The following is a 19452-nucleotide window of genomic DNA, read 5'->3' as shown; positions in this document are numbered from 1 at the left end:
TTTCTCGCATAACCGGGGATCGATAGACGCTATGAACGAACAATCTCCATTACTACGCCCGCGAAGCTCCGATGAAGAGGATTCCGGGCTTAAAGTTGTCTCTCCTCTGAGTGATGAGGATTGGCAGGGGGGTAATGACGAGGAGACAAAGAGTAGTTGGTATCTGCTGTTACTGACATTGTCGGGTTTGGGGTAAGCTCTATATCATTGATGGACGGATATCCAGGAACACCACTGACAGCTTCTGAAGGCTCCAGATAGCATGGTCGGTGGAGATGTCAAACGGCTCGGTAAGCCGGCATCCTTAATAATGCATCCGTTATCTTTTTGTCAACTCAACTCTGACTATAAGCTCTCATAGCCATATCTACTCTCTCTAGGCCTCAGCAAATCCCTCCTAGCTCTCGTCTGGATCGCCGGACCTCTCTCAGGAACCCTCGTCCAACCTTACGTTGGCCTCAAAAGTGATAATTGCCGGAGTAGATGGGGAAAGAGGAGGCCGTTCATCGTTGGAGGCGCGATAGCAACAATTGTATCGCTTATGATACTGGCATGGACAAAAGAAGTGGTAGGAGGATTTCTGCATCTCTTCGGCGCAAACCGGGAGTCAGACGGCGTGAAAACCTGTATTATACTATTTGCTGTGCTCTTTGTTTACGTTCTAGACTTTGCCATCAACGTTAGTAAGTATAGGCAGCTTCCCGCGAATCCTGCTCGAGTCCCGGGCTCACTCTTCCATAGTACAAGCTGGCGTTCGCGCGTACGTAGTCGACTGTGCACCAACGCATCAGCAAGAATCCGCAAACGCCTGGATCATGCGCTCAGCAGGTGTAGGTAACATTCTGGGCTATCTCTCCGGCTACGTGAACCTCCCAAATCTCTTCCCGTGGCTAGGCAACACGCAGTTCAAAGTCCTCTGCGCCATCGCCAGCTTCGTCCTCGCCTTAACCGTTGCTATTAGCTGCAGCACCGTGCCCGAGCGGGACCCAAGGCATGAACCAATTCCAGAAACGCACGATGGCCTTATTTCATTTTTCAAGTCCCTATACCGTTCCGTACGCAAACTGCCACTCCAGATTAGTAGAATCTGCCAAGTACAGTTCTTCGCCTGGATTGGCTGGTTCCCCTTCCTATTTTACATAACAACCTACATCGGTGAAATCTACGTGGAACCATTCTTCGAAGCCAACCCGCACATGACTGACAAAGAAGTCGACGAAACTTGGGAGGATGCTACGCGCGTCGGGACCTTCGCGCTGCTCATCTTCGCCATCACAACCTTCGCCGCAAGCGTCTTCCTACCCCTAATCATCCCGCCGACCTTCCAGCCGCCCGCCCCGCCCGCCGCCACACCCCTCACTCCGACTACACCGGGCAGCATGACCGCATCGGGCTACTTCTCGCTGAAAGCAGCCAGCAAACCGCGTCGCAGCCTATCCGTGCGCGCCGCGGCGCTACTCGCGCACCTACAGATCCAGAGCCTGACGCTGCGGCGCGCGTGGCTCCTCTCGCACCTCATGTTCGCCGTGTGCATGTGGCTGACCTTCATCGTGCGCTCGACCGTGCTCGGCACCGTCCTCGTCGCGCTGGTCGGCGTGCCCTGGGCGCTGACCAACTGGGCACCGTTCGCGCTCATCTCGTCGGAAATCAGCAAGCGCGACGCGATCCGTCGCGGCCTCTTGCGCCCGTCAACACGCGAGGCTGCGCTTGTAGCTGCGGGCGAGGACGAGGCCGGCGCAGAGAGCGCGGATCAGGCGGGCGTTGTGCTGGGGATTCATAATGTCGCGATTGCGGCGCCGCAGGTTATTGCGACGCTGGTTAGCTCGGTGATTTTCCGCGCGCTGCAGAAGCCGCGTGGCGCGCCGGGCGATGAGAGTGTTGCGTGGGTGTTGCGGTTTGGCGGGTGCTGTGCCATTATCGCGGCATGGCTGACCACGCGGGTGGGTGAGGAGAAGGAGGATGTGCTTGTTGTAGAGGCGGAGAGGTTGGGTTAGGAGGCCCGCATGTCAGGGCATGCGAATAGTTGAATGGTTGAAGAGGCGTTGTTTTCGTTTGGATTGGAGGGGTTTATGGTCAAGATCAGGATTTGGTGTGTTTGAGAACGGTTGCGGCCTCCACTTTGGCTGTCATTTCTTATTTCTCATTTTCTTACTAAGGATTGGACGAGGTATTCCCAAGACTGAGTTTTGTCCAGACTGTAGACCTGTTTCTGATTTCGGCTTGGTATGGTGGAACGGCGTTAGCACCTGCGACGCGCTGAAGCGGGCTCCGGGAAACGAGACAGGCACCTGGGCGTTCGGTGTTTGCGCTTGTGATTGAGAGGATTTCGGTAGGTGTAAGAATTTAGAGTAGAACTGTAGCAACATGTGGAACATACGAGCAGTATATGGATATACTACTAATCTTCGTCGTCGCTGTCTTGCCCGAGGACAAGAGCGCCAAAATCATCGTCATCGTCGCCGCTGTCTGCATCATCTGCTGAGGGCTCTGTGCGTGGTGCAGAAAGCGAGGTTGGGCCTGCGACTGTGGAAGCGGTGCTTTGTAGTACCGTCCTAGGCTCGTTGCTGATTTCGAGTGTAGCAGATGCCATACTTGTTGTCAAACCTACTTCCTGTGTAGGCACTTTCGGTTGTGGGATGGTCTCTAGCCGGGCCCGCTTGGGTGATGGTGGCGCTGGTATGGTGTCGGATTGAATGCGTTTCGCGGACTTTTCCGCGGTGACATTGTCTTGCGTGAGATTTGAAGTGATTGTTGTAAGAGCATTGAGCGTTGGCTGTGCAGGTGTGAGCCCAAAACTTCGATGAGTAACAGGACCTGCTTCCTCTGCAGCTAGCCTGCTGCGAGTCGATTCTTCCATGGTGATGTCCTTGTCCTCGAAATCTACTTTGGCTGATTCCTTAGAAACGTCATCAGCATTATCAAGATCTTCTTCGTCCTCTTGCTGATCGTCTTCCTCTTCATCTTGCTGATCGTCTTCCTCGTCATCAAACGCTGAAGTCGCATTTCTTGTCCGTATCACTGGCATTCGAGGCCTAATTAATCCTTCGACATCTATGTTGTGGGGACAAGATCTTGCGAGAAGTGGCATTATACTGGCCACTGGTCTACCCGATTTCTTCGTCGGCGGTGGATTAAGTACACTGGCTACCATAGCCTCTTTATGCTGCGCAAGCACTGCCGTCCGATCCATCCGCGTTCGTAGAGAGTCTGAGATGTACTGAGTCGGTAGTTTAGACAAAAGGATAGGAAGTAAGGCGTGAGCGGCTGTATGTAGGCCTGCAAAATTCGCTGCTGGAGTTTTCGGGGTGTTTGAGGCGCCCAGAAACGTATCGGCGTTGGTTGTTGATTGACTTGCGCTGTTTCCGTTCCCTTTTGTTGTTGTTGATGCTGCTTTGGACTTCGACATTGGTGGTTCTTGAGGAAGGATATCGTTGCAGCAGGAGCGAATAATGTTGCCAAGAGGATCGATAGAAGATTTCGGAAATGTAGATCCCGATAAGTTCAGAAGACCGGAAACTGTTGAGTAAACTGCAGTCCGAACCTCAATAACATCTTTTTCGGCGTTAAAAACCCAAGTCAATTGGTCTAGAAGACCAGCAACAAGTGGATTGAGCGTATTTTCAAAGCGCTCAAAAAGAGTCAAAACAATTTCCATAGCTGTGACATGGATATGTGGGAGCACTGCCCAAAGGTGCTCGCGTTCCTCTCGGCTAATTTGGTTGTTGAACCTGATGGTGTTCTGCCAGTCGTTTACTTTTGAAGAAATAGGTACTGTAAGAGAGAAGATCCTGCTGAGGAGGTCCATGAGAGAGCCAAGTCGAAAGCTGACAGCGGTTGCTGTGGGCGTTGCCATAAATTCCCTTAATAGTCGAAGCAGACCTATCATTCTCTCGCTACCAGCATACACGCCAGACCAGCCTGAAAGACCCATGAGATCCGGTCCGATATCTTCCATATTAGCGTCAATAGTCTGTCCGGTGCCCGTTGGAGTAACCCCTGATACTGACTGCCAATCCTCAACAACGGCCCGGAATACTTTGTCCGCAACGTAATGAACGTTGTTAACGGTGCCTTTCAACGACCTCTCCCACTCTTCAGCTGAGGTCGCTTTTGGCGCACATTGATGCAGTTGAACATAGAGCTGTTGCGCGGTTTGAGAGACTTCGGAAGATACAAAAAAATTAGGTGCCTGGGCGGGTCCTAGTTTACTTGCGTTAGAGGGCGTTGGAGCCAGTACTTGAACGAAAATCTGCTGCATCTGGGTCATGAATGACCGGAAAATGGTAGGATGCCGCGGAAGTAGTTGATTAAAGCTTTCTAAAACCGTATGCAAGAGTGGATTTGAAGCCTTAGAAGTGACTAGATTCAAGCAGGACTGAATGAAGGTAGGCAGTGAGGGCGTGGTGATTTCCCTAACCAGTGTTGGAAAATCACGCGTGAGCATGAATATACGGGTCAGAGTTATAACGGATAGCTTTTTCGTGGTCGGCGGGTCTGGCTTTGTAAGGATTGAGAGAAGACCGCGAACCCAGGGGCCACTCTTTTGAAGGACTCCCCATCCACCGATCTCAATAGTGGCTTTGATTAACACAATCGCAGTCCATCTCCCCTGGACAGTCCGGTCTTGAAGGAGGGCTGACAGTTGAGTTTTATATTTATGGATAGCAACTGCACTTTCAGAAGCATCTTTAGAGCTAGGAAGTTGGCTCGAAGATATTAGGTCTTTACAATGGGGTAAAGAAGCCGAAATGGCAGGTATTTGCTGCGGAAGCTGCAATGTAGGGGTGGAAGATATGCGAAAAGTCATTGCCCTTAAAGTTGCAACAGATCTAGTAGTTCCTTGAGGAGCCATTTTTTAATAAAACTTAAAAGCCCTAATAACGGGTGGATGTCAATATAGTATCAGACATTGAACAAAAGCCTTGCATCAAGAAAATTCAAGATGGATGATTGTTCGGCCCGAACCGTTTGCCAAGACCGACTGGGATCTCACGGGATTCTCCAGCTCCTCGATCCAACATTTTTGAGGGACATACAGCATGACACAGTGCAACGCCCGCATACCCACGTTTACCTGACGAATATGTTTTTCGAGCTCTCTAAGCCATCCAGGCTACGCTAGCACACATTCCAGTAAGAATGGGAGTGAGTTTTCCAGTGTTAAAATTTCAGACATCAATTCCAACGCAACGTCACTCCGCAGAAATGTGCTGACGTTCCAGTAGATTCAAGAGAACGAAAAGGCCTTGCGCTACATAACCCAATTAGACGACTCACGCTGCAATGGGCGTTGGCAGGATGTACCTGAGCTTGCAAGGAAGATTGAAAAGCATGCGCCTCACCGCCGATGTACAAATCTCTCATTCCGTACCATGATGGCTTACTGAGTCTATCCTCTCCCAGGCCTTGCACTTGCCGCAAGATCGGAAGCCCAAGTGGCTGCATACAGCAGCCAAAGGCCTTCTTCCGCTACATCCACTAGTTCTACCAGCCTCTCCAAGATAATACCCTCTCTACTCACTGCTGTCGAGGAAGAGACAGACCATGTGCAAGACGCTTTCCAAGCAAATACATGCCTGGGATGGTTACATTTTGTTCTTGACGAGCCAGGGCTAGCTGTGGCCAGCCTTCCTAAAAATTTCGCGGGGACAATATCAGGCTTGTCTAGCGGTGAGAATAAGTTAAGCGGTTGGACTCAGGTGTGCTTTATTAAGGGCGTATATCTTAAGGGTATGATATGCAAATGCTTTTACTGCTGCAAAAATTGTTAGCTCGCAATTAACCGTAGCTAGGTTTCTCTCAAGAGAAGACAGCTTCTACGGTGGAAGCTATCGGAACATACAACACTGTTCTTCCATTCCTATCCTCCTATAATTCATTGAGCTCCACATCCCTTCAATTTCGGCTATGGACTGAGAAACTCCTGGGTCGGATTTGCCTATTATCAGATCAGTCTGCATCTTCTGGACAATCCGTGGAGTCAGGCCATGCTTTACGGATATTTCGTATGTGGGCACAATTCTGGGAAGCAGGTGTGGGAGCCACTGCAACTGACAGCTCTGAGACTGGAAAAACCCGCCGCCTTGTATGGAAAGCCTATTACGATACGCTTTCTACTATTCTCCAGAGGGATTTGCGTTATAGCCCTGCTTCGACGAACCTGGAACCGCAACTCCTGGATCCTTCAGAGAAACTTCCTACTGGCGAGCACCTAGCCTCGAGAATACAGCAACGCGCGGAACTAAAACGCGTAGAAACGACTTATGAAAGCCTGTTACTAAAAGAGACTCGTTTCCCAAAAGCAAACGAAAGCAGTATAGTAATCGAGCTTTGGGTAGATGCTGTGATGAGTAATTGGCGGGTGCTCTGCGGGCCATCATGGCAAGATGAGGAACTAGGTGAAGGTGGGAAAGGGGGTGTAGGACGAGGCGTTCTGGATGTAAGCATTGATCTATTTAAGCTCATAAGAAATCATACGGGATACCAGAACGAGGTCTCACACTCTTGTAATAGATTCTCTATCGCGCAGCAACAAAGTCTTTCCATTCAACAAAAATCCTACGGCACCTGTTCACAGTTCATGCTTCTTTGGCTGAATTTGAGCTTGCGTTTAAAGCGTATGATACCTACGTGGAGATAGTCTCAAGAGGCAAAGACCGTGCTGAAAGGAGAGGTGAAGAGGATCTTAGCCTAGACAACGACGATACTATTTTACGTACTGCCGCCGAGGCGATCCGAATTCTTTGCCGGTTCGGTTCTCGCAAAGAAGCAGAGAAAGCCAGAGACATAGGCCAAATAATCGAAAGATGGCTGAAACAACACACTCCATCTATTTCTCTGTTGAACCCCATCCCTGCTGACAAGGACGCTGCAAAGGCCCCGGAAGAACCTACGAAGTACAGAATCTCGCCACAGACACTAGCAGTTGCTTACCGTGCACTGGGAATCTGCCAAGCACAATGGGCACGTGTGACTTATGATGCTGGGTTACGGGCTAGCATCCAGACACAAGCCGTCCATTATCTGCGGAAAGCTCTTGAGCCTAGGTTCGAAGATTCCAATAGCCTAGAGACTCTCTATTCTCTTGGGCTTGTTCTGGCAGAGATGAGAGATATCGCCGGAGCGATCAAAATTGTCAAACGTGCCCTGTCCCCGGTCTCAAACCTCGACTCATCCGTTACCACCGATGGTCTCATATCTGACGGAGGCCCCCTTTCAACAATCGAGTTTATTCGGGAGCGAAAATTAATACCTCTATGGCACTTACTCGCATTACTTCTGAGTGCCAGGGCCGATTTCAATACTGCTGAGAAGTCCTGCGAAGCAGCGTTCGAACAGTTTGAAGATCCTTCGAACTTGTTTGGCAAGAGCGAAAATTCTAAAGAATACCGAAGCGATCACCTCAGGCATCTGTCGGCTGAGTCACAAGAAAAGGCGTCGAGCCAGTCGAAGGGAGTTGTGGATCGGATGGAAGCATTCGAGAAAAGCGGAATAGTTGAGATCAAAATGACACAATTGGCATTGATCGAAACACTTGAAGGCACAAACGCTGCCGTGGATGTCAGCGACGAGCTTCTCGCCCTATATGCCAGGTTGTTTGGGGATCCAGTAGCAGGTCAAATCAAACTGCAACTTCCGACAATACCTATGCCGCCCCCGAAAAGTGCAGCAGGCACGATCAAAGGCAGCATATTTCGACCGAGAACCTCACGAAAGAGTGCAGAAAATGCCTTTCCTGCCGCCATGAATGCATCAGTAGCAAGCTCTAGGCCATCTACAGTTGCTACCCAAGCTACAGCCGCGCCAACGATTCAAGTCACCGATGAGGATTCTCCCGATCACCCGAACGGGCACCACCATACGTTCCGCCACAAAAATCATCTTGATAGTCCCGTCCAGAAAAGAAGCGGAAGTGTGAAGCTACAAAAGCGGAGCGCTAACAGCCTGCGAAGGAGATCAGAAGCTGATGGTGAGGTGATAGAAGCCGAAAAGAATGAGCTCGATAAAGATAACACAAATGGTAAACCCGCGCGTCACAGCTCTACCCGAGAGAAATCACCATACCGCAAATCTATATCTGGGTCGGTCAGGAACTCGACGGAGGGTCCTGAGCAGCCTTTACACCCTGTAACTCACAACATCTCACATAAAGCCCAACCTCCCCCAGCAGGTCATCCTAAACAGCCGCCTCAACAAGATATTCGATTACCAACCCTTTATCCGGGTGTTAACTACACCTCACCTGAACCTCAATTTACCGTTCTACAAGAACGGCGACATAAAATCTCCTTGCTAGTCAAAGTGTGGCTTTTTATTTCGGGACTGTATACAAGAGCAGGAATGTTTGACGATGCCAAAGGCGCCATAGAAGAAGCAACAAAGCTTGTTGAAGGTTTTGAACTCGAAGTAGCACAAGAGTCTTCTACCAGCAAAGCATTCGCGGATCAAGGATGGGGTGGAGGTAAAAGTGTTGAGGAACTCTGGGGTGATGTTTGGTCAGGAGTAAGTTGAAAAAATTCTACCGTGTCTATAGAGACCCAAGTTACTGACAGTGTACAGCGAGGTGAACTCTTACAAAGCCAGTCGTCGCCACATGAAGCGCTGGCAGATTTTGAAAAGGCTCTCTCGCATTTTCCAGACCATCCACTAGCTATTGTTGGTCTTTCTAACATCCTCCTCGATATATACTGTAAAGTTATTCCACCCGAGCCATTACACGAGCACGGTGTTTCATCGACCTTGTCAACTCCTTTGCCGACTCTGTTATCTACCACCGAAGCTGACGCGAGGAAACCTCATCTTGCCTCATCGGCTCCATCGGCTGAAAACCAAGTTTCTCCACCTGAACTCAATCGTCTTGCAGCTCGTGATCGGGCGCATGGCCTTCTGTCATCTCTAACCAAGCTTGGATCTGGGTGGGATTACTCAGAAGCTTGGTTCGCTCTCGCAAGATCTTACGAGGAATGTGGTCAGATTGAAAAAGCAAAGGAAGTTTTGTGGTGGTGCGTTGAGTTAGAAGATACTCACCCAACGAGGGGATGGAGTAGTGTAGGAGTCGGAGGATTCGTATTATAGAGCGCTTGAGCTGAGTACATATTTCCTTTTACGGGAAACCCAGAGATACCCACTGCCAATGGCTTGGATGAATTCAAAAATATTACCGTTGTAATAAGAACACACCTCCTGGACTCATCATGCCATCTGCCATATATTTACAATAAACAGATGCAGCAGAAAATTTACAGATCGGTTGTATTAGGCAAATCTATTCAATTGGGTTCCTTGTGGCATTCGTCGAGGATATCTCTCGTACATTCTATACCCCTCTGCGTTCTTCGGAGCACATCAACCCCTTTGAAGTGAAATAACAAGCCTTCAACGATAATTTCACATTCACCGAACTCCGTTGAAGCGTCTGTCTTCATCAGACCGCAACAATCTTCATTGCCTCACACGACCATCTCTCGACCTCTAATCAAACATGGCGCGAATCTCAATCCAAGATCTCGTCAATATGCCTCCGTTTAACGCCTCAATATCTTCAACACCAGACGATATCCTCGTATGGCTTGATAAAATAGACCCTCGGGACGCTCCCCCTACGATAGATTTAGTCGAAGATCAAGATCACTCTTTTGTCGCGCCCAAGCACCAAATCAACAGCTTCGATGCCCTTCCATGTACGCCACAACNTCATGACACACAACAGACTTCTGCGGGGGAATATCCGTCTCCAACAAATACGGGCTTCACCGATAACAGCATCTTTGACCAGCCTTTCGCGCCAGGCACGCGCTATTTCGACACCCACAACGATGCACTCTCCTATTGTTCTGCAACTAGCATCGTTTCATCCGATTTCAGCGATACTGATTCGTCCTACAAGTCTCAAATTGTCCGCTCAGAAAATCTCGCTGAGGCTGAACCACAGAATATCACCGGTGTCGAAGTTGCCAATGCTCACAATATCAAGTCAGTCAAGAGACACGCCCCGGTGATTCACCGGAAGACCGAAGAAGTTCATCTTGTTCAACCTAAAAAGGTACCTGAACGCCGCACTCTCGTCTGGGTGACATCATGCCTGCAATGCACGCTGGCGAAGATGCCTTGCTCGCGCACAGTACCCGCTTGCTCACGCTGCGTGCGTGTTGGGTGCGGAGACATGTGCTTGCCTCACCGTCGCAAACTTAATTCAGAGCGAGTGCTAGGAGCCGTAGTCGGAAATATGACACCGGTGCTCTTGCATGAGAAAGGTCAGGATGGAGAGATCATCGAGAGAAAGAGGGCGTTGAATGCTGAGGTGAGTAAACAATGTTTCCACCCAAATTTTGCACTCTTTGTCAACTCGATGACTGCTCCATGGCGGTTTTTGGATATTAGATATCTGAATTGAATTGAGGAAGTGTCCTAGCTAACTTTCTCTCTTTCTGGCAGCTCCTTAAAAACTGGCAATATGACATGGACCGGAAGAATTGGGTATTGCCTTCCAACGACGGGAACATTAGCGGCTTTCGTCTAAGGGGAAACCGGAGGCTCCTTGTCCCTACTCACCCTGGTGAAGGGATTGGAAGAGCTACACCTCTGATGGTGAATTTGGCATAACGAAGATTTCTGTGGGGAAGAAGCGCTCTTGTTTCTCCCGCTCAGTGGAGCACTACCATTCCGCGTTATCATTTAGGCACGGCGAGTCTACGGCCTTGTTAGAGGGCCGCATCTGGGATGCTTTGATCTACTGAAACAACAACGTTTTACAAATGCCTAGAGTTTCGAAGCTTTTAGTCTTGCTATCTTTCAAGCCGGCTTTGAACCTCTTGTAGTTATCGAGCTCCAAAATTTGGGAACATCGCAGGCTCGACTATGACGGCACGATTTGAAGATGCCTTGCTATTCTATCCTCTTAGTTAGAGGCGTTCTCACGGCAGGGCTATGCAATGATACAGATTTTTTTTGTATAAAAACACAATAAACGTGCGTTCTGCATTACCAAATATCTTCTCCACTGCTTTTAGTGATGATATTCAGCAACAAGCATATCGGAGATCACTAAGACATTGATATGCTTGTGAAGATACACTGGGGCATGAAATGCTTCTATAGTTCATTTCCTTTATTTTCAAGAGCCTCTTTATTTGCAAAGATTCACTAATCTAACTGCCCAAAATAACTCGTCCAAAATAAAGCAGTCTTGTCACATCAAATTCAGTATTCTGGCAAAGAGTATTTCAATTTCCATCCAACCAAATCCGACCAAACCACCGCACTTTCGCAAACCATGAACTCCAAATTCAAAAAGGCCATGGAAATAAACACACCCAAGCATCTCAAAACCCAAGCTCTAATTTCTAGTTCCGCAGCCACGCAGCTCACAGCCCCCGAACCCGCAACTAACGACACCACCGCGCGTCCGATACCAAAATCCTGGCGCCAATTCGACTCGCCCATCTACATAAATCACGAATGCCCAACCACCATCTGCGAGCTCCTCCTCGCCCTAGCAAACAAGTACCCGCAATGCCTTGACTACACCTACGCCACGCAGCACATCCCATCCAGCCCGGTTGTCTTCATCATACTGCCGCAATTCTACACCAACGAGCAGAACGCGGTGGGGTTCTTCGTGCCGGTGAACGAGGCGGATGGGGACGAGGGCAGCGGCGAGAACGATGGGTATACCGAGATGTTCTTCACGGCGTGCAACGATGCGGATCTTGAGAGTCCGGGAGTGCGCGAGCAGCTGCGAAGTCCGATTAGTGGGACGGAGGGCCGGGGCGAGGCGATTAGGTATCAGAAAGGGGAAACGGAGTTTAGGTCGGCGTGGAGGGTTGCGGCGGAGGTGTGGAGGGCAAGGGTAGATGAAAATGTTTTTATGAAGGGGAAGTGAGCAGGAGAGGCGAGAAGGCTGAGATGAATCCGGAGCCTCATCTTTTCAGCTATATCAGAATTGAAGAAAATATTTCTAATTCTGTCGCTCAAGCTGCTTTGGAGTTGGGGTGAGAGGCTCGTTGGTTACAGAGGGAAGGCTAGAGTTGGCTTTTGAGGCTGACGATGTTCAACTTGATAGGCTCTCCCTACGGCAAGCCCTTCCACCCCTCAAATGGCGCTTCCTTTTTCGCTTTCTCCAGTCCACCCCGCTGCACTTGGACAGGAAGGGAGCCAATTCTGATAGAGAATGCATAGCCACCATCCCAATGTTCTCCAATTAACACTAAGTCTCTTTTGCAAGTCGTATCAATCGAACGATAGTCCTTTCCCATTTATGATAACCAGTGACTCCACTATTGCGCTCACTCGCGCCACGTCGTAAGTAAGTTGCTGAAACAGCCGGGAAGCTGGAAATCCTTGGCGCCATCTCTTTTTCTTGTAGTTAGAATCGTCCCTCGTGAAGCCTCGGTGACTCCGGATGATTTAGCGCAACTCTACTGGCTGCCGAAATCCAATAGGAAGATGATTGAGTTGGGCTAGCATTGCTACAAGATGTTGAGACTAGGCGACTGGCTGGTGGCTGATAGACCCCTGAAATTAGGGAGGATTAGCCGGACACTATTGCTTTAGCTAGCGCTGATAGAGCCTGTGGAGCTAAGCGATCACAAATTCTAGGAACACGTAAGAAGTACGTAATAATATACCACGAGTGTGCAAGTATTTACACACGTACTAACGTATATATGTATAGCAAGAATTATAAGAAGTTTGGACTTGCACTCAACTCAGGCGACCACAGTTCCATCTCTGTTTGCCCTGTTTGGTTGCCCAGCCATCCTCCACCTCATAGGTTGGAAGCCTGCACCTCTTTCCGTATCCCTTGCAACGGTAGGGTCCATAGAGAAGGCGGTCCGTGCGGAACATCCAGAATTAGAAGAACTCGATACGGCAGCAGTGCCTACTAAATACCGCTTTATGGAGAGGATAGGTTAGCTGCCTTATTCAGAGCGGCTCAGCTCCAGAGGTTGAGTATATATAATAATATTGTATTGCAATCAACAGACCCTGTTGGTTGATTCTTATCGATAAGTCGTGGACAAATTTTACCGTTGCAAGGGATAAATACCACCTCGTTCGTAGCTACTAGTTCATGTTAAGCTGCCTGGGAAGGATTCATGTATATAGAGCTATAGCACCATAGCCTAGAGGCTGCATGCGCAGTATTGTACGTAGTATAATACAACGGATATAAAAATTAAAATTAAAAACCACCTCGTTCGATATCATAAATAGCCAATACGAACCTCTCTACATTTCCTGACATCCAGATGGTTTTTCCTCTATAGATAAAGTATTTTAAATTCTCTAATATTTTGTCTGAGAATATTACAGGGTTATATCGATCTCATCAGCAAAAAAAAACTTATGCAAAGATTCAACCAGAGGGTCAAAATTCGTCAAGTTAGCCGTTGGCTAACCTGATGTACTTGACATATTTGATATACTTTATAGGTAACTTAAAAATAAGTTTGATTTTCCTACCTGACAGAAAAGTAGCACTGCAAAAGGCTACCAAACGCTCAATTTAAAAGGGGGGAATGGAGTACATGTAAGATCATAGATTCGTGGATCACCTACCGGAAGGGCATCGTTACCAGACTTCTTTCACCTTGTAACTTCTCGTCTGAGTCTACCTGCAGCGGTGCTAGGTGTAGGCTCCGGCCATGATTCTACTGCATCTTCAACTTCTTCCAGAAAGGATGAGCTGTTATGTACTGTGGTCCCAGAAAGCACGACCCTGACACCAGGCGAACTAGCATTGACCTGCGCCACCATCTTTGCTTCCTCGTAGGTCGTCCCACCAGCCATAAAGATGACAATGTCTTGAGGCTTGTCCTTAGTAGCGCCTCCTCCCTCCACGAATGGGTAGAGTTGTTGGCTTAACCTCCCTTTGATCAAGTCCTGCAACGTATTTTCTAGCCTCGGTGAGTGCTGCGTATAGACGTTCTCCACACCTTTTAGGCCTTTGAAGCGGTCACGTGCGCCACCAAAGAGAGACCCTGGTTGAAATAGATCAGGTATTCCTCCACCGGCTACGGTTGAGGTTTGAAGGGAATTGTGGTAAGTAAGAAGTTTGGTGATCAAATTGATACGATGACGAGAGAGGTTCCCGGCTACAGCGAGAAGATCTAAAAGCATCGGTGTTGAATTTGATGGATGTTTTGAGTATCGAAGAGCATAGATAGCCGTTAGGCGCAGCTTATTGTTGGCAGGGACCGTGGGGTTTTGAATGATACGTTGGAGATTCTAGCATGTTGTTAGCTGTAATACTACAGGTAAAGGAATGGGATTGTTACTTTGACATCATTAGAATGATTGTCGGTACAGGCAAGGCTCTGTTCTAGCTCGCTCACATCTAGAAGGCTTTCTTCGCCTACTCGCCGACTTAACTCGCCAACAAGGGTAACGTGTTTTGTCACATTTCCAGAGAGCTTTCGGAATTCGGGATAGTCTTCAACGAAACGCTTCATATCCGCAATGGATTCCAGTTTCAGGCTACCTTGACTCTTTGAAGCGAATTGCTCGACATAGTCTTTTGCGTTTTGGCCAAGATCTCCGAAGTTGAGATACATGTTTTTTTTGAAAAATGGGTCCTGATCCTGTGACAAGACAATTTCCTATACGAGGTGTGAGCACTGCCAATGTGATTCTACCTGTCCTTGCCTACCTGGAGCTCAGGCCTAATGTCAGGCACGTCTCTCAAGTCGACCCTCCCATTATTGATTCCTAGCAGTTCGTGGACCATAGCTTGGTAAGTCCATTGAGTCAACAACGGCGTTACAGGATCGTCTCTGCGGTCTATTATGAGTAAGATAGGAGGAGTATCAGTTTTGCGGAACTCGAATAGTTGCTCTTCTTGCGTCATATGATAGCGGACTTCCGTCGCAAGCTTCTTTGCAAGTAGACTGTTCTTCTGGTATCGTATTAATGGTTTCTTCTTAAGAGCTAACAGCAATGCCAGGACCCCTTCTGTAGAACGTTGTAAAGCATCTTGATTCCACTGATCCGGACTAGTACTCCATATTTTGTGTTGGGGAAAACCTAGGTTCAATGACATCAAATCCGGATTGATAACTAGAAAGTCCGCAAAGTATTCCTGTACTGCTCGAACAACTTCATGATCATCTGCTTCAGCCAGTCGCTCTAGCGATGATTTTCGTATTATGTTACTGAAATCTATGTCTGTCAGAGCAAATCCGTCATAATGCGCCCAGCGCAATGTGCAGCTCTCACAAATGTTGTATTCTCCATATTTCGGTTCCCGCAGCTCCTCAATCAGGTTTTGAATGGACTCAGGCGATGGCCGAACAAAGCACAGACAGCGGAGGTGGCGCATCTTCTCCCGTTTTTGATTATCGAGTCGACTAGGCACAAAGGTCAGAGAGGGCGATATACATCAGTTGGTGGGGGAAGCTACTCAGTAAGGTAGACTTCGTGGTTGAGCAGGGCGGACTGGGTGGTCGCAGTTGAGACTATTGAGACCTGGGAGAGATTAAGCATTATTACTATATGCTCCAATTGACAGAGACGACAAACCCACAGTCTCATTGTCTAGTAATAGTATCTTCATCTTCGCCGCCGACGTCCCTGCTGTACTGTCTCCGGCAGACACTATCTTAGTGATGTAGCCGGAGACGGCTTGAACGATATCCATGGTGAATATAGAGCCTAGTTTCAATCCCAGAATATAGTGAAGGAGCTGCGATCAGCCAATATCCTTGAAGGCTGCAACCTCCATGACGATATGCGTAATGGGGCTCTTGCGCCTCGCTTGAGCTCCCATTAAGCTACGTTTTAGCGCTATTTTGCTAAGCGAGGTCTCACTTAGATTCTCTTCCCCACTACGCAGTTGATAATAATATCAACTGTGTTATCTGCCCTTTGAATCACGTCATTGACTTTGAATCTCGTGTATAAGTGGCTTACCGACTTTGCCTGATTTCATAATAACCGTTTCGTTTCCGATTACGATTCGAGGTGTTTCAAAATGCTAAAGATCTGCCCCAACGCTTTGAAAGACCACTGAGGATTGTTACTGCCTTGATTGGATATCGTATGGTTATTTCGTGCATACCAGAAATTGCGCTGGGTTGGACCGGATTTATGTACTCCTATAGCTGAGTACTTAGCAAGTAGCGTAGAGCCATGTAAACCTTTAAGTAAGAAAACTTAACTGCGCTAATTATGATACGTTGCAATCTCATCACTTATCAATATCAGCCGTAATTTCAATTGTATACATTTTACAGTCCTTTCCTTTTTCCTGCTCGCTCCCAGTCTTAACTTCAGTACCTGCTTACACCTCTCTGCTCTTTAAATTTGTCAGATAATCATGACTACTCATGTCAGCTTCGCTTTCCTATATTGGGTATAGATCAGGGGTGCCTTGGCAGCTGATCTTGACTGTATATATAGAGGCTCAAGAGCCGCTCTCAATCAACCTGAGTTCTCATTCTTGATCTTGATTTTCGACAAAATTTACTCAAGTTTTGCCCAATCTCAGTTTTCATATTCACAGAGATTGAGTGGGTCTTCGGCTGGAAAAAATCCGCAACAAAATTTTATTTCCATTAGCCAGTTCAGAGCTGCCCAGCGTCTTCATTCCTAAAATAAGAACTCCCGACAGCCCCGAGGAAACCAGACATGGCACCTAAGGCAACTTCCTTCCAGACCTAAAATACTTAGCGATTAGCCTGAATCCCGAAAATCTTATCTTCACCGATCGTGAAGCGCTCCAGCCTCCCATCGTTGATTAAAAATTGGGATCGAAAACTTTCCAGAACATTTTCTACCTCAAGTTCCCAGCAGATTGCAGAACACAACAACACGGAGTCCTAGAAGCTCCTATCCAATTTCCATTAAGATGAATGGGCATATGACCTCGCGGGTTTAATATTACCAGAGAATAACGGAGCCTAGATAATTTGGTCTTTCCTCTTAGACTCTTCTCAGATGAGGTGTACAAATCCATGGCCAAGATTACTATAAAATTTTACAATTAACCAGACGGATTTACTTATATCCCAAGTTGTTTCACGGAAAATAGTACCCTTCTAGGTCACGTTAAAGTTATCTTTCGTCCTCCCCTTTGGTTGTTAATGGAATACGCCATAGAACGTTTTTAGCCTTTTTCGATCTATCCAAGCTTATCAGGTTATCTAGCTACTAGCACATGAGGCTTGCAAACTGCCTCGCTTCGCGGTTGGGCGGCCGTTGTTAAGCTAGTTAACTTACTGGAAACATCTTTCAATTATTGAAAATACGGGAATATATGATACCAAATTTTTTATGCTACCCTACAGATGGCCTGAGAAGTTTCCACTCTCAGACTATGAGCTCCTCTAGCTTATGCGGGAAAGAGGAAGAATACAAATCACTCACGTAGGGAAATGAAGGCTCTAGACTTCCTGATCAAATTGGCCGAGATGACAAACGTACCACAACGTCACAAGATGTCAAGTAATTAGAAGCCGCCCCCGCAAGCATAAAATTCCTCATTCCCCAATTCTCGTGTCTTCTCAATTCTCCCTATACAGTCCAATTGGCCGATCTACTTGCGCTCAGAATCCACCCATTTCGCTCTACAATCCTCTAAGCCCGTCATTTGTGGCTAAACGCCACCTACGCCACCGCAAGACCTAAATCTTCGTGTATGTCCCTCTCCCCTCACCCAAAATTCCACTAACACCACCATGACTCCCGACTAACCCTCCTCTCCAGTACTGGCACGACCGGCTACATAGGCAGCGATGCGCTCCATGTTCTCGCCCACACCCATCCCGAATATGAAATCACGGCCCTGGTGCGTAAAAGGGACAAAGGCGCGAAAGTAGCCTCACAATACCCCCCGATCCGCCTCGTCTACGGCGACCCCGACAGCGCCACCCTACTGACCGAGGAGGCCGCCAAAGCCGACATCGTGTGCCACTGGGCAAATGCCGACCACGAAACTGGCGCCAACGCACCCGTCGCTGTGCTAGCAAAGCGGCAGGATGCGCGCCCGGACTGCTAATCCACACGTCCGGCACGGGGATTCTAGGGTTCGCGGATATGGAGAGAGGGACGTATGGCGTGAGGGCGGAGAAGGTGTTTGATGACTGGGACGGCGTGAAGGAGGTCACCAGCCCGCCGGATGCGGCGCCGCATCGCAATGTGGATAAGATTGCGCCGGCGGCGGGGACGGAGCAGGGCGCGAGGGTCAAGACAGCGATTGTATGCCCGCCGACGATCTATGGGCCTGGGCCCGGGCCGGATAACCAGAGGAGCATCCAGGTGTATGAGTTGGCGAAGGTGACGCTGAAGCGTGGGCAGGGGTTCCAGGTTGAGGGAGGGCAGAATTTGTGGACCATGGTGCATGTGCAGGACCTCAGCAATGTATACCTGCGCCTTGTTGAGGAGGCTGTGAATGGTGGCGGGAACGCAACATGGGGGCCTGAGGGGCATTACTCTGCGGAGAACGGGGACTTTGTCTAGGGAGATCTGGCTAAGGCCATTGCGAAGAATGCGCACAAGAAGAAACTCACGCCCATAGCTGAGATTGAAAATGTCACGCTAGAAGAGGCGGATAAGCTAGTATCCCATGGCTCATTCTTTGGGGTATGAATTCGAGGGCCAGGGCGATTGTGGCGAAGAACTTGTTCGGGTGGAACCCCACACAAAAGTCCATGTTCGATCTGCTTCCTGACATTGTCGGTAGAGAAGCTAGAAGCTTAGGGCTGCACAGGCTGCTGGATGGCGTATAGTTGCCAGTGATGAAATCGAGACCGGATAGATACGAAAAAATAAATCCAAAATGCACCATGCAGTAAAAATTCTACTTGACGATTTGCAAATGGCGCAAGCCATGCAGTTGCAGTCATAGCGGCAAATGAAGGCGGAACTAGGTGGTCTCTGATTACATGATTGTTAGTCATGTGTGATGGGTCCACAGAGAATATAAAAGCATACATGATCCTAAGCTTCTACGTATCTGACACATTGATTAAGCTAGAAATTCATCGGAGCAGCGAGTCACAAATTCGAATTACCAAAGTCTAGTATCACGTACACTCTTCCTGAAACCTGTTGGCTATATCTAGAAGGAATATCTCAAGAATTCGCCCCCTTCCTACTACCAACGAACTCAACTCATTCAGCTAGCCAGCCTGCTCCGAGAATAATTCTCCTCTATGTCAACGTGGGGGAGATCGTGAAACAGCCAACTTACACTCCTATCATCCGCGGTAACATCACACTAGAATCATTGGCCGAAGAATGGCAACGATACTGCGCCTACTTCAATGAATACTGCAAATGGATCACCTATTTGGAGGATACCCATGCTTCAGAGGAACATGTACAAAGCAGGCAGGTTGGCTTACTCTACACTGCCAACAACAACAGGCAACTCCTCATCGACTATGCTAAATTCGCTAAAATTATAGCAACGGAAAAATTGGAAGACTGGGTCAAATCAGACTTGAGAGATCC

At 48.3% G+C, this 19452-nt stretch overlaps 7 protein-coding genes across 7 annotated transcripts; 5 read left to right on the top strand and 2 right to left on the bottom strand.

Annotated features, from left to right (window-relative positions):
• The first annotated feature begins 743 nt into the window (after positions 1-743).
• Positions 744-2440, top strand: K441DRAFT_655068 (uncharacterized protein). Its single transcript, XM_067647780.1, has one exon. It carries the CDS (start codon positions 816-818, stop codon positions 1992-1994), a length of 1179 nt encoding a protein of 392 aa, XP_067507619.1. The 5' UTR covers positions 744-815; the 3' UTR covers positions 1995-2440.
• K441DRAFT_546251 (uncharacterized protein) lies at positions 2399-4852 on the bottom strand (the record flags this gene model as incomplete). The annotated part of the gene is made up of 2 exons (XM_067642849.1): positions 2399-2523; positions 2593-4852. The coding sequence occupies 2 exons, from the start codon at positions 4850-4852 to the stop codon at positions 2399-2401; spliced, it is 2385 nt and encodes a 794-aa protein (XP_067507618.1).
• Positions 4853-5033: 181 nt separating this feature from the next.
• On the top strand, positions 5034-9278 carry K441DRAFT_343996 (filamentation protein-like protein). The gene is made up of 6 exons (XM_067641280.1): positions 5034-5145; positions 5226-5349; positions 5404-5730; positions 5793-6439; positions 6514-8502; positions 8560-9278. Exons 1-6 carry the CDS (start codon positions 5140-5142, stop codon positions 9073-9075), a joined length of 3609 nt encoding a protein of 1202 aa, XP_067507617.1. The 5' UTR covers positions 5034-5139; the 3' UTR covers positions 9076-9278.
• A 203-nt stretch (positions 9279-9481) lies between these two features.
• K441DRAFT_674757 (uncharacterized protein) lies at positions 9482-10602 on the top strand (the record flags this gene model as incomplete). Its single annotated transcript, XM_067650790.1, has 2 exons — positions 9482-10300; positions 10435-10602. 2 exons carry the CDS (start codon positions 9482-9484, stop codon positions 10600-10602), a joined length of 987 nt encoding a protein of 328 aa, XP_067507616.1.
• A 475-nt stretch (positions 10603-11077) lies between these two features.
• K441DRAFT_655065 (uncharacterized protein) lies at positions 11078-12032 on the top strand. Its single transcript, XM_067647779.1, has one exon. It carries the CDS (start codon positions 11273-11275, stop codon positions 11879-11881), a length of 609 nt encoding a protein of 202 aa, XP_067507615.1. The 5' UTR covers positions 11078-11272; the 3' UTR covers positions 11882-12032.
• A 1158-nt stretch (positions 12033-13190) lies between these two features.
• K441DRAFT_630096 (vacuolar protein sorting-associated protein 45) lies at positions 13191-15722 on the bottom strand. Its single transcript, XM_067646258.1, has 6 exons — positions 15524-15722; positions 15401-15465; positions 15217-15347; positions 14651-15159; positions 14280-14600; positions 13191-14229 (listed from the first exon to the last, which is right to left on the bottom strand). The coding sequence occupies exons 1-6, from the start codon at positions 15635-15637 to the stop codon at positions 13588-13590; spliced, it is 1782 nt and encodes a 593-aa protein (XP_067507614.1). The 5' UTR covers positions 15638-15722; the 3' UTR covers positions 13191-13587.
• Positions 15723-17314: 1592 nt separating this feature from the next.
• On the top strand, positions 17315-18750 carry K441DRAFT_703630 (NAD(P)-binding protein; the record flags this gene model as incomplete). Its single annotated transcript, XM_067653488.1, has 5 exons — positions 17315-17364; positions 17704-17956; positions 18040-18384; positions 18457-18579; positions 18615-18750. The coding sequence occupies 5 exons, from the start codon at positions 17315-17317 to the stop codon at positions 18723-18725; spliced, it is 882 nt and encodes a 293-aa protein (XP_067507613.1). The 3' UTR covers positions 18726-18750.
• Positions 18751-19452: the final 702 nt, after the last annotated feature.

The sequence above is a fragment of the Cenococcum geophilum genome (assembly GCF_001692895.1).
Source record: "Cenococcum geophilum 1.58 unplaced genomic scaffold K441scaffold_8, whole genome shotgun sequence".
Lineage (NCBI taxonomy): Eukaryota > Fungi > Ascomycota > Dothideomycetes > Gloniales > Gloniaceae > Cenococcum > Cenococcum geophilum.
This window is presented reverse-complemented; position numbering and strand designations above follow the sequence as displayed.

Bases quoted from the DNA above. Each gene is read 5' to 3' on its own strand.
- K441DRAFT_630096 (XM_067646258.1), bottom strand. From the start codon at position 15,637: ATGGATATCGTTCAAGCCGTCTCCGGCTACATCACTAAGATAGTGTCT. The intron at 14,601-14,650 runs GTAGGCAAGGAC...CACCTCGTATAG, and splicing joins ACATTAGGCCTGAGCTCCAG to GAAATTGTCTTGTCACAGGA. The intron at 14,230-14,279 runs GTAACAATCCCA...ACAACATGCTAG, and splicing joins ATCATTCTAATGATGTCAAA to AATCTCCAACGTATCATTCA.
- K441DRAFT_343996 (XM_067641280.1), top strand. The intron at 5,350-5,403 runs GTACAAATCTCT...ATCCTCTCCCAG, and splicing joins GCATGCGCCTCACCGCCGAT to GCCTTGCACTTGCCGCAAGA. The intron at 5,731-5,792 runs GTATGATATGCA...AACCGTAGCTAG, and splicing joins TAAGGGCGTATATCTTAAGG to GTTTCTCTCAAGAGAAGACA.
- K441DRAFT_655068 (XM_067647780.1), top strand. From the start codon at position 816: ATGCGCTCAGCAGGTGTAGGTAACATTCTGGGCTATCTCTCCGGCTAC.
- K441DRAFT_655065 (XM_067647779.1), top strand. From the start codon at position 11,273: ATGAACTCCAAATTCAAAAAGGCCATGGAAATAAACACACCCAAGCAT.